At 38.2% G+C, this 17,130-nt stretch overlaps 1 protein-coding gene and 2 non-coding genes across 3 annotated transcripts in view; all 3 read right to left on the bottom strand.

Annotated features, from left to right (window-relative positions):
• The window catches only part of EIF3A (eukaryotic translation initiation factor 3 subunit A), a 49,280-nt gene that overhangs the window by 14,544 nt on the left and 17,606 nt on the right, over positions 1-17,130 (bottom strand). The window contains exons 7-17 of the mRNA XM_073354221.2: positions 16,235-16,406; positions 14,677-14,781; positions 13,770-13,868; positions 12,680-12,796; positions 10,694-10,879; positions 5,434-5,781; positions 4,567-4,671; positions 4,059-4,172; positions 3,599-3,721; positions 1,454-1,607; positions 164-348 (exon numbers count right to left, since the gene is read on the bottom strand). Coding sequence (XP_073210322.1) covers positions 164-348; positions 1,454-1,607; positions 3,599-3,721; positions 4,059-4,172; positions 4,567-4,671; positions 5,434-5,781; positions 10,694-10,879; positions 12,680-12,796; positions 13,770-13,868; positions 14,677-14,781; positions 16,235-16,406 — 1,708 coding nt within the window. The remainder of the gene's footprint in view (positions 1-163; positions 349-1,453; positions 1,608-3,598; positions 3,722-4,058; positions 4,173-4,566; positions 4,672-5,433; positions 5,782-10,693; positions 10,880-12,679; positions 12,797-13,769; positions 13,869-14,676; positions 14,782-16,234; positions 16,407-17,130) is intronic.
• On the bottom strand, positions 10,442-10,573 carry LOC140915431 (small nucleolar RNA SNORA19). Its single transcript, XR_012160168.1, has one exon. It is a non-coding gene; the product is annotated as a small nucleolar RNA SNORA19 (small nucleolar RNA).
• On the bottom strand, positions 13,254-13,384 carry LOC140915432 (small nucleolar RNA SNORA19). The gene has a single exon (XR_012160169.1). It is a non-coding gene; the product is annotated as a small nucleolar RNA SNORA19 (small nucleolar RNA).

Below are 17,130 nucleotides of genomic sequence, written 5' to 3'. Positions count from 1 at the left end.
AGATAAACAACTAAGCACATAGAATTTAATGAAACTTTTCCTTATGGTTTGTACACCTCTACACGGCTTTCATTAGCACACCTAAACTGCATTTTCAAACTCCTGACAAAATATAGAGAGGAAGAAAAACCAGCCCATTACAAAAACAAACAAATCAGAATACCCTTCTTGAAAGTGGGTCATCAAGACCCCTCCTCTCCTCTTCTCTGCGTCGCTCCCTCTCTTCAATTTCCAGCTCTCTTTGACGTTTTTTCCTCTCTACTTCTTCTAGTTTTCTGACACGCTCCTGATATTCCCGCTGTTCCTGCTCACGTTTTTCACGCTCAATACGTTCCTTCTCTTCAAGCTCTGCAACAAGAATTTAGTTTATTTTTTTCAAAAGAATACAAACTACCAATATAGCAAATCCTCTCTGAGAGCAGTTTATAACCGGAGGAAAAAAGAGAAAGGGTACACAGTAGTCCTCCTCACACCCACAAACATCTAAGTAACCATTGTAGTATTTGTGAACAGCGGCATTCTTCGTTTGAAAGTAATTAATGTCTAAGTGACAGAAAAAACAAAAAATAATTGATCAACTTGATATCTGGCACAACAGCTGTTGGATATTTAATAAAGAAACCATGCAGATACCTATATATCTCTGCACAGATCCAATTTATTAACACTAAAGGTGTGAAATACTAGTTAACACCGTAACAACCTGGATGTACTTCAAGTACGGGCAAGAAGCTCTTCAAGTATGCGTCAAAAAAAGCAACTAATTATTTCATAAACCAGATACAAAAATCCTGAATGAAGATAAGATTTTAAGATGTTTTATAAAGGATACAGACCTGACACTTCAGGGCTTCAGCCATCCACTAACAGGGGGTTGGGAAAATATTTGCCTTATGGAAAGTTATTTCATATTTGTCCAATCTAAGGATTTCCAAGTACCATCTTCTGAAGTCTCAGGTACTGGCCACCACAGACAGGACTACAGAGAAAATCGCAATGATCCGATATGGTAATTCTCGTGTTCTCAGCATGGCAACAATGTTCCCTCTGTTTTTAATCCTCATGTACAAAAAGAAAGACCGCGAGAACTCTAATCTGAAACCTTTGAGTAGAGACTCTCCAACTCCTATTCTTACTCTATCCTCTACCTCAATCATTATTGCCTCTTCATTTTCTCTCTTCAGCCCACACACCTCTGCCCCAAGTGTGTTGTGTGTACATAGAGAGAGACTGCCAGCAGGCTGGGTGGTTGCACAAGCATGAATCTCACAAGATGGACTGTCTGGTTGCAATGAATATAGAACTTTCCTCTGAATGGAAAGGAATAGAAAAACTTCCTACTATCTGATGGAACACAGTGACCTATACTTGCCTCAAGGATTTTGGGATGGTTCAAGAAGCAATGAAATACAATATCAATCTGTTTACTCAGTGCATGTCCCTTAATTTTTACCTTTAAGCATTTTTTCTTCTTGCAATCTCTGCTCTTCCTCCTCCTTTTCTCTGTAATAAGAAATACGCCTCTCCTCTTTGCGTTGTCTCTTGCGTTCCTCCAAACGATTATGTCTTTCTTCTGCTAACCTTTCTTCGAACTGTTTGAGTTTTTCCTGAAAAATAGCAAGAGTCCAAGTAAAACCTTCAGAACTCAATCCAACAACTGGAGAGTTCTTTAGGTCACTGAACAAAGATGCGAAGAACCACAAAACAGTAATGTCAACAAATTTTCCAGTAGTCATCTTCCCATCCACTGGCCATTTTACAGGGTGATGGTTAAACTTTCCTCCTGCCAACCCCCTTCTGGGAAGGTAAGAATAAAGGGATGCAATGTCTACCTCAGAAATGGAATCAGCATCCACAATGCTAGTGCTTTGTTTCCTCAGAAACCCCAGTAAGATAAACGGATGCCCAATCTCTCAGAAATCACATGTAGTGCCACAAAAAGAGTTGGACATAGCTACCAGAAAGCTGTTAAAACAGGGATGGGCTAACTTTTTTGGGCCAAGGGCCACATCTGGGTGGGGAAATTGTATGCAGGGCCGGGGCAGGGGGTTGGAGTGCGGTAGGAAGTACAGGGTGTGGGAGGGGGTGCAGTGTGCAGAAACGGACTCGGAGCAAGGGATTGGGGAAGAGGAGAGGTGCAGAAGGGGTGCAGACTGTCGGAGGGAGCTCACGGCGGGGGTTGAGGTGCACGGGAGTGCAGCAGGGGGCTCAGGGCAGGGAGCTGGGGTGCAGGAGGGGTGCGAGGTGCAGGCAGAGAGTTGGGGGGCTGGGGTGCAGGAGGGGTTCAGGCTCCAGCCCAGCACCGCTTACCTAAAGTGGCTCCAGGGTGGCAGCAGCACGCACTGGGGCTAGGGCAGGCCAGAACCACATCCCTGCGCGGCTCCTGGGCCACTCCCAGGGCTTCATACGCTGCCCTTGTCACGCCCACAGGTCCCCCCCCCCCCCGGCACGTGGTGCTGGCCACTTCTGAGAGTGGCACGGAGCCTGCGGCACTACGGGGGACAATCCCGTGGGCCGCATCCGGCCCGCGGGCCATAGTTTGCCCACCCCTGTGCTAAAACCTCTTCCCTCTTTAATAGTTATAACAACAAGATAATTTAAATTCCTACTTTTGCGGAATATTGAGTTTAACAGTTTCTCATATCCCTAAAAATCTCAGGAAAAAACTCTGTAGTGGTAACCCCTAAAGATGATATATTTTTGACATAATTTTCCCTTCTAAATTCCATAATATTTATGGGAGGAAAACTGCTACATCTCTAATACACCACAGAGAAATTCAGTGAAGTTTTCAAAGTGCTAGAACAGGAAACTCAGTCACACAATTTCTATTGTATCTCTTCTCCCCTTTCATTTATCTAATTTAGGTATTACCTGTTCAGGTCACGAACCTAGTCTCACATCTAAAATACCAGAGATACCTCTGTAACATGAGTGATCTGCTGAATCAACTAACAAGACAGAACTGAACCACAAGAATTTTGTTAATTTAAGTCTGTTCTTTAGATTAGAAACATTTTCAAGATTACTCTAACCGGATGAGCAACTCCAAATTGTGGTCCAGAAAAGCTGACTGGTCACGTGCTGCTGGCTTGCCCTCATTTCCAGTCGCTAATCTACATTAAAAGGCAGCTAAAATACATCTAATGTTTTAATAATACTTTTCCATGTAAGCAACTGTGGTAGATCCCACAGCAATTTTAAAATGACAGTGCCTGGGAAGCGACAGGCTCTGCCAGATCATCTTGTGGACATCTCCACCCCATGCACACTTCATTAATGTAACTCTCAATGAAAGAACGATGGCTCTTTCGAATTACAAAATTGTTTTGTGGCTCAATGTCACATTGTGGCCATCACCATTTGTCTTTTAAAGGGTCAACTACATAAATTTGAATTCTTCTAGATTGTCAGAAAGGTTTATTCCCCTAGAGTTTCAGAAAGATAGCCGGGCAACATCTTTGTAATTTAAACAGACATTATCTTGTCTAGCTCCATTTGTTAATTCATTTGTATTTTTCAAGTGGAACACTGACCTCACAAATTAAGTCCTGTACTTTATAGAAATGCTTTTCCAACAAGAACACATGATGTTTACCTGATAAACTGATTGTCGTGCTGCCATGAGCCTAGATACAAATAAGTCTTTATCATCCAACATCCTTGACATCCTGTTCTTATGCTCCAACGCTTTTTCGCGTTCCAGCTGCATTGTGGTGATCTACAAATATGCAAAAGTAAAAATATTAAAAATTGTAGACATTACATATTTGTCTTTATAACACACAACAAATCCCCTGGGGTTGTTTAACCCTCAGAACCCACAACCAGAGGCAGCTTATCAGACAGCTGCCTCTTTCTCTATCTGGACTGACAAAAGACACTGCTATCCATGAGTGTGAAGAAAATAATGAGGAACTGAAAGAATCCCCTATGAACTAAATCACATCTCCCCCTCTTGGACTGAGCTGGACAAGGGAAAGCATACATATGGCACAGACCTAGTTTCTATATCAAGCAACAAATGATGCTGCTATATGAAATTAAAATATCCTTACCCTTTCTTCTTCTTGCTGTTCCCACAGGTCCATGTCTCGGATTCTTTGTTCCTCATAAGCAGTCTTTATCAGAGGAATTTCTTCCAAGCGCTTTGCTCTTTCAAAATAGTCAATCTAAATATAGAAAACATATTATATCTATACTGTATAAAATAAAGACCAAATCTGGTATGCTAAAAAAATATTTCTATTTTACCCAATATATTTGCTACCTCAGCATTACCAGCATATTCATCCTTGAAACATGCAAAGTTGCACCAGTTTAATCCAAGGTGTGATTTTAAACCAATTTAGTTAAATTGGTGCAGATTTGTGTGTAGAGACTAAAATCAATTAAAACCTGGCTTATATGAATTCAGCTTGCTACCATATCTCTATGGCAGCAAGGTAAACGGATATTGTTTTAGAATCAATATAAAAATACATCCACACAGGGGTTCACAATAGTTTAACTAAACCTGTGTAAATTTCTACAGAGCCAAGCCCATACTCTTATTGCTTTATATACCTTCTTTTCCTGATTCTTCAGACGTTCTTGGAGTTCCTTCTTTTCTTTCTCCAGCTGTTCAACCTGTTTAGCCATGATGAAGTCAGGGTCCAATTCTTCAAGATCCTACAATCAGATATTAAAGTTAATAAACAGCACAGAAAGCAAATAGTTGTTTCCTGGCATGAATACAGTTTCCTCTGTTTACTTTAACTTTTTTGCAATTTCTGATTTAACTTTCAAACTAGTTGACTTTCTGAACATTTTTAGGCTCCTGTTAATGTCTGTTGTGTAACCTGCATTCTACTCTGAAGACATCTCATGGATTTTTATCCGAATTCTAACCAAGATATAGTCCAGTTGTCACCGGTACAATTTGGATGTCTATTTCATGTTTTATTCCTAGGTAGGTATCTAGATCAGTGGTCTCCAAATTCCCCCAGGGAAGAAAGAAAAAAAAAAAAAAAAAAAGAGCTGCCACCAGCGTGCCCCTGAAGATGGAGCGGGGAGAGCCGAGCTGCTGCCTGCGTGCCGCCGAAGAATCAAAGGTCCAGCCGTGCTGGCAGTGCTCCTTCAGTGGCACTCCTCCTGCCGCGCACCCCCAGGGATGGTCTGGTGCATGCACCCCACTTTGGAGACCACTGATCGAGATGATAGAAATCTTCAGCCCCCTCTCAAACGGCTGGACTTCTTTCCTACATGTAAATAGCTCCTATCCCAATGATCGAACAAATCAAATATTTAAATTGCCCAAATTGGTAGTCTCATCGTTTTAGGAATGTCTTACTGACATAAAAACAAAACAAGTGGAGAATATGAAATTTAGGCAGCTGAGTAACAGTACAGGAATCTAGAATAAATTCAATCTTCTAGTAATAAGTTGCTTACCTCAATATCAATATCTTTGAATGCCTTGGCTCCCAGTTCAGTCTTCTTAATCTGCTCCAAACGTTCACGAACAGTTTTTTTTTTGATTTGCTCATGTTCTTGCAGAATACGCTCCTTCTCTCTCTCTTTTGCCTCCTGGCGCAGTCTCTCTTCTTCAGCTTTACGAACTTTTTGAAGTTCAGCTTCACGCTGTTCCAACTCTTCTTTCTCACGCTGAATGTTTAGACTTTCAAGACGCTCCTTTCTCTCCTCTATTGTTTGACGACGAGCAAGGATACGCTGATGCTCTTTCCTTGAATTTTTTAAGTAAGCAGTGACAGCCAACTGATGTTGTTCTTCCTTCTCTTGCTGAATGCAAATAAAGAACAGGACAGCAAATTGATTAGCATCCCTTTAAAATTTCCAAGTCATGGGAAAGTGAAACATTATAAAACAGACAACTCAAAGTCATCTTATTTCCTATATTTGGGAACTGCATGAAAAACTTTACTGAAACTGAAAGCATGGTTCCCAATCGTATAAACATATACGAGTAGTAGTCTCAAAGTGATTACTCACATGCACAAAAGCTAAACATGTTAAGCATTCCATAGTATCAGATCAACACTTTACGAAGCGTGTCCTAGGTGTGAAATTTTTGAACTTCCTTAAAAATATTTTACATACGCTTGTAACAACAGTTATGATTCTACAACTGAGAGATGAAAAAACAACACTCTTTTCAGTTTGTTTTTATGTACTAAATAGCACTTTATGTATAGCCAGTTTCACCTGTACAATCATTTAATCGTTTTTCCATATTTCTATGGATCTTTTATACAGCAACAGGGGAGAGAAAGTTATAAGATCACAAAAATTGGCAGTTTCCACAGTATGCATCCGATGAAGTGAGCTGTAGCTCACGAAAGCTTATGCTCAAATAAACTGGTTAGTCTAAGATGCCACAAGTACTCCTTTTCTTTTTGTGAATACAGACTAACACGGCTGTTACTCTGAAACCTGTCAAAAATTGACAGGATGACTCAGAAGCAAGCACAGTATCTGAGACTATTTTAAATTCATTTATAAAAAATAACTAGGGTTCACATTGATTGTGTCCTTTTAAGTATCTTCTGCCACTTTTTCTTTACTCACCATCCGTTCCCCACCACCACACCTTAGCTAATCAGCCACTGCAAAGCTTTACAAAGAGATCAAAGAGAAGCAGCACATACATTTATTTGAAAACAAGGAGGAGTCCGGTAGCACCTTAAGGACTAACAGATTTCTCTGAAGGCATTTATATGTGCTGCTAAAGGGGGAGAAGGCAACAGGAGTAAGTGGAAGAAAGTGGGAAGGGAGGAAAGGCTTAAGGAGAATTTTAAAAATGTCACCCATATGCACAGCAGTGAATTTGACACAGTTACAGAGTGTGTTGATACAGTAGCGAAGTTCTGCATGTAACATTTAAAAAAAAAAAAAGTCTACTTGGTTTACAGCTTCCCAAGCTTGCAACTGTAACCACAAAGGGGGCTTGATTTTAAAATCAGAACTCTGCATTTCTCAATTTCTGCAGGTACAATAGCAGGCATTTACATGTCTAGTTAGCTGACTGCACCTTCAAGTCAAGCAAAAGTTTAAACTGTGGGCCAGATTAGGCCCGTTCATAATAACTGGTCCACAGCCTGTTGTCCAACATCATAACAAAACTATATTACTTGGAAAACATTATTTAAAGGATTATAAAGAAACGGTTTAAGTACAACATTTCAGGATTTGTTCAGCCAACATGAGTACTGGGTAACTTGCATTACACAATATGCACTCATAAGACTGTTGAGCATACACCCTGGAATACTGTGTTATTGCTTACATTATACTTATATAGATGGAAATTCTTGATAGATCATGGCTGAAATATTAAGATTATGCTACAAAAGGGAGTAATACTGTAACTTGTACACATTGTTAAAGGACTTCTGTCCCTATGGAGAAAACATTTATCATTTGATAAAGATTGGCAACCTTTTGAGACTGCTAAAAATAAAAGTACACATTAAACACTATTATAATTGAAAAGTTATTTTAAACTTCCACTACATAAATATGGGTCTAGCTAGTGGGTCATAATACTTGGGTCTCTTTAAAAATACTGACTGTGTAATGTGCCTATATCTGGGTCAAACACGGTGAATAATTATATATAAAAATATACATAAGCATGGCCTTGTGTACAACCATAATATCTACTAGACATCGTTATATGTTGATCAAGTTGTCTCTAACAAAGAACAGCAATTTAAAGAATAGAATGTAAAAGCCAATCTCAAATCTAGTGCGCTTTCCAAACTTATCACCTAAAAAATAATTGGCATTTTCACTAAATGCTTGTAAAGTCAAACATGTTGAATGTGAACATTTAGTAAGTCTAAACACATCAATAGAACAAACATGGAAACAGAAAATGTGTTAAATATCTTTCAGAAATTAACCCTGTAGGGTTCTGTTTCTCCCCTGCTGTACAATAAATCAGTTACCAAAGGCTACTAAGAATTTAACGTTAGAAGGCTCAATTCAATGCCCACTGAAATCACTGGGAAGAGCCCTATTTACTTAACTAGGCTTTGGACCCAGACCTAAGAAAGCTTTGTGAACAGCCAATATGACAATCAGTAGTAGTGCTTAATCATGCAGGTAGTCACCTCTAAATAATTTATCTAGAAGTCTACTCAAGGCTGAAACACTGCATGTATAAAATGATTACTCTGAATGTAATGTAAAAATCTAAAGATGACTTAGTGCTCACTCAATACATATTGTTACTTTACATACTGAGAAACAAACTGGGGAAACAGGATCTAAATGAAATTACAATAAGGGGGTATAATACTTGATGAAAGACAGTACTCGAAGAGCAGTTATTAGTGGTTTGCTGTAAAACTGGGGGGGGGGGGGGGTTGTATCTAGTGAGGTTCTGCAGGGGTCTATCCTGGGTCAGTACTATTCAATATTTTCATTAATGACTTAGATAATAGAGTGTGTGCTCATGAAATCTGCAGATAACACCAAGATGAGAAGGGCTGCAAGTACTTTGAAGAACAGGACTAGAATTCAAAACAACCTCCACAAATTAGAGAATTGGTCTGAAATCAACAAGAGGAAATTCCACAAAGACATGCGAAATACTATACTTGGGAAGGGAAAAATCAAATGGACAACTAAAAAAATGGGGAAAACTTGCTAAGCACTAGACCTAATGAAGAAGGTCATGGGTTATAGTGGATCACAAATTGAACAGGATTCAGCAATGTAATATAGTTGCAAAAAAAGCTAATATTCTGGAATGCATTAACAGGAGTGTCATATGCAAGATACAGAAGGTAACTGTCCCCACTGGTGAGGCCTCAGCTCGAGCAGTGTGTCCAGTTTTGGGCACCACACTTTAGAAAAGATGTGAACATATTAGAGAGAGTCCAGATGACAGCAATAAAAAAATTGTAAAAGGTTTAGAAAACATAACCTATAAAGAAGGGTTAAAAAAATTGGGAATGTTTAGTCTTGAGAAAAGACGATTAAAAGGATATTGATAATAGTCTTAAAATATGGTAAGGACTGTTAGAGAGAGGATGGCGATCAATTATTTTCCATGCCCACCGAAGATGAAAGCTTAATCTGCAGCAAGTGAGATTTATGGTAGATATTAGGAGAAATTTTCTGATAGTTAAACACTGGAACATGGAATCCCCTTCACTGAAGGTTTTTAAGAACAGGCTGGACAAATACCTTTCGGGGCTAGTCTAGGTATACTTGCTCCTGCCTCAGTTCAGAGGGCTGGACTATATGACCTCTTGAGGTCCCTTCCATCCCTATATTTTTATGATTTTAAATATCCACTCTCAAAATGCATCTGCAAAACAAAAAAAAAGTTTGCCCTTTTTTGTTCCTTTATGATAGGTAAAGATTAACTCAAAGATCTCGCTCCACCAAAAAAAAGTATTTGAGAGATCAGGCTCTGAAACACCACTTTTTCCTGGAGAACCTGAAGAGTGACATCACAGATGGAGGTTGAAATCCAACATGCAACTATTAGCCCCAACTGAAGGGGAGTTGGTTCCAAAGCAGGGAAACTCTTATGTCAGGTTTCTAGCTTCAGCTATGAGGTGACATTCCAGGTCCTTTACATTGACAAAGTCCTCCAGGAAGAGGAGATAAATCAGGATCCTATATCTTTAATTATATGCCAAAAAAAGAAGTAAAAGAATCTTAAGGTTGTAAAATTAAGCACTCAGAAGCAAGTATATGCCACAGAATAAAGGCTGCCCAGGCAATCTTAATTCTACCCTCTCATATGTATACATGGTGATACAGTCTTTAATTACATGGCCACATACTAACTGGTTGGATGCATCATGGAATTTTTGGCTTCCCTCAGAAGTGTCAATAACTTACTACTGCCAAATGAAGACATTACCAAACAGACCAATAACATAATTCAATCTGACAAACTATCTATTCCTTAAATTCTAAAATTTAAGAAATATAAAGTTGACAAAATATCACTTTATTAGCTTATATTTTTACTTAATTCAAAAGTATACAAATACAGCTCATCATTACAACTTGAGGGTATTAAAAACAACAGTAGGCACAATGCTCTAGAACAGTAATAATATCAATAAAAAAGAGAAAGACTGAGCAAAGTATTACTGTAAAAAAAAAAAAAATGCAACGACCAAGCTTTGGGCCACTCAAACCCTAGAGGTGCCCATTAATTTATTTAACTATCTATAGACAGTCAAATGGTTTTCCTGTGCCACAGAAAACTAAACAAACTATTAATATTTACAAAGACACCGACAGCTTCAAAACAAGTGGATCTGACCAATCCAAAAAAGCTAGTGGAATTAGAAGGGTGAGATTCATGTAACTGAGAGGACAAAAGGATGCTAAGACACATTTAGCCATCTGCCACTAATAATCATTTTACTACTACATTAAATTTGTACACACTGACCTTCCTGATCAGTTGTTTTGTCTGAAGGGGACTGGCAACAGTAACTACATATAGTCATGCTGCTAATTAACCTTCACCTGTTTGTTTAGCACATCAGAAATAACACTGCTCAGCAATGCAATGAGAGCAGGTCAATGAAATGTGCATTTGACTAGGCAAGAAAAAGTTGAACAGAAGAAATTCAAGAGACAGACACAATTCCCTTCACGGAACGTTGAGATTTTTTTTTTCCCCCAACAAAAATTTCAAAAACTTAAAAATACTTACCACTACGTTTGGTGGTTTAATCACTTCAAGAGCCTTAGCGAGAGCAGAGGACATAGCAGTCAGCTGATTTCTAATTTGCTCAGAAGGCATACTTTGCAGCTGAGGGCCAAGCGGTGCATCTTCCCGAGTTGAATAATTTAAATCTGATCCGAAGCTCAGCGTTCGAGAAGTATGATCAAGGCGAACCTTTACAAAATACATTGAAAAAAGATTCAGAATATCAGAATTAGGGCACCACTGAATATTTAAAATGAGACATCAATTTGAAATATAGTCAGTTTCAATAAGTGAGTTAAAAGTAGTGACCAGTATCTGAAGCCAGCTTCCTCACTGTGGTTTTAAAAAAATCTTTTTTTTTTTCTTTTTTAATTATTACATTTAAATAATGTCTCTCTCTTCATTGTTGTGCCAGTGACCCATAGCTGGGCAAATGACAATACACAGGAAACCGTAAAATTGACTACACACAAAGTACTATAAAATATACAAAAACTGAAAAAATAATTATTTCTTTCAGCTATAGTAACTTAGGTGGTACTCGTAACAGGTAAATACAATTCTACTGCCATAAATAACCACTGCATTGCCGCAACTGTGGTTTTAAGTTGATTGTGCCTCCGAGGCCAGGTCAACACACAAAGATGCATCAATTTAACTGGTCATGTGATTTTAAACTTATTGAGTTAATGTGGCGCAAATGCATGTGATCCTTCTTAAACAGGTTTAAATTTGGCTTAAATTTACAGATGCAAGGTGAAACAATGCAATCAATTTTAAAACAGAAGTTTGTCCACAAAGGCGTTTGCACAAGTTTAACTAAATTTGTTTTAAATCAAGTTAAGTTAAAAAATGGTGCAACTTCAGCATGTAGACAAGCTCTAAGCGTAAGTTACTTTTTAAAAAAACAACTGCCCTAGACATTGGAAATGATGTTTGAAGAATTAAGGAACAAAACTGTTGCTACATCTGGCCTATATTCAACAGAACAAAATGGCTTGTAAAAAAGCTCACCCCCGTAAAAAAGTGACTCTACAAAGTCTGAATAAAGATAAGTACAGAAGCATGGCTATAAGACAGAGTCATTCAATGATTCAATATAAGGAACACTGCATGAGGTGAAAACCAACTACATGAATAGTTCTTGCTACTGTCCCTTCATTACAGACAGATAACTTGCCCTACTTCATTCCACTTAAACTTGGCAGTAGACACCTAGAGTGAAAGCCTGATCCCAATGTAGCCACTAGAAGCTTTGCCAGCGACTTCAATGAGGCCTTCAATTGCAAGTGTTTTATTTTAGGTACTAACTAGACTCAATGTCTTCCCTAAATCAAATGAACAGATGTGAAGTGCTCTGAAATAAGAACAGTTTGTTTCTTCATGATCATATGCAAAAATATGGAAGTGCAGGCTACAGCTCAGGTTAATGTTTATTAGTAAGTATATACTTGACTTCCACTGGCAATACATCTGTTATCTACAGCAGAAGTTAAAATGTCTCATGCTATTTGCTGCTTTATATCATACCTACAGGTGGACAAAGTGTGTACCAAGTATAGCTTTTTGGAAGTGGTCCTAAGTGATTACTTTGGAGCGTTACCAAAGTTTCCAGTACTTTTTGTTAGACTTTTGGTGAAGGACTTTCTGTATTAGACAATCTGTTTTTGCTGATCCCTTGGACAGTCACTTAAACAAGTTTCGCTGAAATGTATTTATTGTATTTACATACTGAATTCCTCTTCACTACTGCAAGTGAGCTACACAACTTAAGAACATAAAAACAGCAACAAATTAATGTATCAAAAAGAGATCACATCCTCAATTTGCTCCTTCCCTGTTCATCAGCATCAACTCTCTATTATCTGGGTTGAGTGTCAACCTGCTACTTTTTACCTGACCCCTGAGCTTGACCAGGTATCAGGAAGCTATAAATACACACACACACACAGACACACACTTTTACAGTAGTCTTTTTATGGCACTTACTTGCAAGTCACAATGTCTGGCTGCATCGACAATAGCACGCTCTAATTGGAAAGCATCAACAAAAGGAACCAAGGTAGTTAAACGAGAAAAGTCGATGGTCTGATAAATCTGCGCAACCTGCATAATATATGAATATTCAGTTTTCTTCCCATTAAAAATCAGGTTAACAGAAGCTAAAACTATTGCACATGCTGTAAAGTTAGCCTGATTAATTGACAGTTGGGCAACAGGTTAACGAAGATGTGTTTAATTATTATTCATATTTTACCAACACTTCAACATTTTCTTCCAACATTTTATTTAATCTTAATCTAGGATCAAGTGACTTTCCTGACTAGAAAAGGAGTACTTGTGGCACCTTAGAGACTAACCAATTTATTTGAGCATAAGCTTTCGTGAGCTACAGCTCACTTCATCAGATGCATACAGTATGCATCCGATGAAGTGAGCTCTAGCTCACGAAAGCTTATGCTCAAATAAATTGGTTAGTCTCTAAGGTGCCACACGTACTCCTTTTCTTTTTGCGAATACAGACTAACACGGCTGTTACTCTGAAACCTTTCCTGACTAGGCTCTTTGTCTGAAGGAGACTGGCAGCAGTAACTATATACAGCAACCCTGCTAATTAACCTTCAGCTGTTGTCTGGCACATCAGAAATAACACTGCTCACCACTGAAATGGGTTCAGGTCAATGAAATGTGCATTTGACAAAATAAGCTTTTTTCAAATTAACTACAAGGAAACAAAGGATTGAACAGATATAAGGCAAGACTGAAAAGCTAAATAAAGGAACAAATAAGTCTAGATAAAATCCTACACCAGCGTATACAGCTATTATTTAAAATAGTTAGCAGCTACAGTTGTGTTTAACAAAGCAGTATAAGACAGGAAGGACGGGTTATATGGATGGGGAAAAAAAGACTGTCTCAAAGTCATAGTAAGAGCATTACATTCAATGGCAAATTTTTACTTAGGCCATGAAATAAAATGTTACGTTTTGGGCTTCAGAATCTTCCAAAAGATTCTCAAACTCAGTCATCTCTGTGCACATTCAATTACTTTTATTTATTTTTATATATAAAATCATACCTGCTGCAGAAGACGAAGGATGGTGTTGTTTTGCAGATGTGGGACATACAGCTGCAATTCAGGTTCCTTTTCAACTTGATCTCTCACCCAGTTTAGAACCTGTCACAATGACCAGAAAGTTACAATATCTATTTCATCTGAGAGCCCCAAAATACTCTTCAAATTTCAAGTTAAACAAACTTTCCAAAATAACGCCACTTTAGAATTCATGAAGCAAAGCACTGCCTAATTATAAATTTATTACTGATGCAAATCTTTTGATAAACACACTACTGTTTTTTTACACAATGGAGATCTAGATTTTGTTGGAATGTGACTGACAGCACTGGCCATATTAACCACATTGTGTATTTACCTTCACTGTTTAGATTAAATATTCCTGTTCTTACAGACACAAAGGCAATATAATGTACTTCACCAGTTGTGGAATTTAGAAAAATTCAGTGGACCAAATTTACAGTGCTTACTTTACTCTCACTCTGGCTTAAAAGTAAATGCAGATGGCTTTTGCAGTTTTTCCCTATCCCATACAACCATTTCAGTAGCTTTCCAGAAGAGGGTGAGACTAAGACTGTGTCAACCAACAAAAGCTTAGCTCAACTGCCTCCCCAATATCACCTTCACCAGCCCAGAGAACAAGAATTTCAAGGTTGCTCCCAAAACTATATCTCCTTGTACGAGCACTTTAAGTGGTGCCAACGGATATGGCAGGTCAAAAATGCTTTTGAAAAGAATGTTATATGCTATTTATATAGCAACATACACAGCAGTGTATAATGTAAACACAACAATAATGAAAACGGGCCAAATGAAGTCCCTGACCCAAAAAACTGACAATCCAACCTCACTAACTGCTAATATCATCTGCCCAGACTCATGTGTCTCTATATACTCCTACAGGACTTACCTTGGTTACACGATCACATAGCTTTAGTGGGTGGAAATCTACTTCAAGCCAATTGTAAAGTTCCTTTACCTCCGGAACAACATGCTGCACTACATTAAACCTCACCTAGAGTCAACATAATGGAAGAAAAAAATACTTGCTTAAGATAACAATAATTACACTCTGCAACTTTGTAACTAAGAAATTAAACAAAGCCAATGAAATGCTTAATTCATTATGCTTTAATTAAAACCATTTTGATTAATCAAAAATATGATAATTTATTTAAATTAGAGCACAGAATTTATGGAATGTCGTTTTCAGTTGCAAATGTCAGAACAGAGAAAAACAAAATAATCTAGTCTATGAAAAGTATTTTGATTGGGTTAGCGTGCACGGCATGTAGGCACTTCCCAGACACAAATGAAAACAGTCCCTGCATGAGTATATTCAGGAGTGGATCTGAACTAAAGATGCACATATTACAGCCTATTGGTAAATTCCCAAAGTTCTAAAATTAAAAGTGGCAAAAAAAATTGCTAGACACAAACAAAAATGCTTAAATTGTGAGAGGTAACAAGAAGTAACACTTTTTAATGCATGTAACTGATTTCAAGGAAAGCTATTTTTTTCATGAAGACTAGGAAGGTATCACCAGAAGACAATTTATATCTCACTAACCTTCTCTCAAATCAAACAAGGGCAAGTTTTCCTAACTGCCTAGGTCAGGGATGGGCAAACTTTTTGGCCTGAGGACCACATCTGGGTATGGAAATTGTATGGCGGGCCATGAATGCTCACAAAATTGGGGGTTGGGGAGAGGGTGCAGGCTCTGGGGTGATGCTGCAAGCTGCGGGGGAGGCACCTGGGGTGGGAGCAGCATGTGGAGCCCCCTGGATGCCCCTACACGTAGGAGCTGGAGGCAGGCATGCTGCTGCTCCCTGGCGGGAGCGCTCGAAGACTGGATTAAAACGTCAGGAGGGCCGGATGCGGCCCCCGAGCCGTAGTTTGCCCCCCCCGGCCTAGGTCCTTGTAAACCTTCATTCAGCTTAATGTACTAATCTTACCTTGATACACATTGAAAATATATTAAAACATCTAATCTAATTAATTATCTGCCAATTTCAATATGGTAAATCAAAAGAAAAAAAAAAAGAAAGTTCCTGGTCTCCACCCCCTCCAAAGCCATTGCAGGATCATTCACAGCAGGTTTCTGGTTTGCTTTTGTCTCAAAATGGACAATATTTATCACTATATTGGAACATTAATTTTCACTGGATACAAAGACACAGAGTTAGGATTTTAGTCTATCCATGTTGTTTTTCAAATGGAGACAGAAATACAGACAAAGGAGAGGGACTACTTTAGCCTGACTTTCTAGCACATCAGAAGAAAGTGTATTACTGCACAGTTAAATTATAAACATCTTCACAGTTGATCATGTTGAATTCTTTTACTTTAATGGACTTTTTAAATTTACTGGAATATTTTGAATTGCAGCACCATATCTAACTATAACAGCTTTTGAGGGAAACTACAGATTAAATATAAAATCTTTCACTCAAACACAATTATTTACCATGTCATTAATAAGACTGATACGTGTAGGTGGGGCCTGGAGGCCCAGCAGCGTGGCCAGACGTCGCTGCTTTTCAACGATGATACCATCCATATCCAGAAGACGAGCAATATCAGTTCGCTCAGGAGTTATAGGAATTGACAGAGTAGCCAAAAGGACTCGGGTTGACATCCTGTTGTTAAAGTACAATCACAAAAGATGAATTATAAAACAGAAATCTTTGTGTGTGTGTTTTGTTGGGTTTTTTTGCACACACTTCAGTTGTAAAACAGAAGCATCCAATCAGTGTAAAAGCTCAGGGGTGAATGATTTATTCTTTCAATAACTACGCCATATCAAAATGCAAGCAACACCAGAAAACAAGATATCTTAGTATTTCAGTGTTCAGACTAATTCTGAGTGCTTCTTAATTTCTAGAGGGGATAACTTAGTTGATATCAGCCCTTTATTACACAGCTTCCTTTAAAAAAAAATCCTCCTCTCCAAATAAAATAAAATAGAATAAAAAAAATTAAAGAATATCCAGTAAAGGGCTGGTAGCCAGAGCCATCTTAGTCCTGCTTCCAGTACAATCACAAAGCCCCCAAGCTATGGAATAGCTACTGACAGCTCCATAAGATTAATTTGATGCGATAATTTAAAAAAAATTCAAAATAAGTCTAACTTGAATATATTACTGTAGACGGTGATATTAAAAATTTGAAATATGTGCTGAATTCCCAGATAAGTACATTTAAGTGGAACGTAAACATCTTCCTTAAATTGTACCTTCCCACCATTTTTGAATTGACAAGGGTTTGTAGGTGAATGTTGCAGCTTTACAAACTCCAGAGATCAGCCATGGATAGTTAACTGCTGCTCACTGAATGCACCAGCATGCCTCAAAAGCCTTTTCA

This window comes from Lepidochelys kempii, chromosome 7, assembly GCF_965140285.1.
Source record: "Lepidochelys kempii isolate rLepKem1 chromosome 7, rLepKem1.hap1, whole genome shotgun sequence".
Classification (NCBI taxonomy): Eukaryota; Metazoa; Chordata; order Testudines; family Cheloniidae; genus Lepidochelys; species Lepidochelys kempii.
Note: the sequence above shows the minus strand (reverse complement) of the source record. Positions and strands in the feature narration are given on the sequence as shown.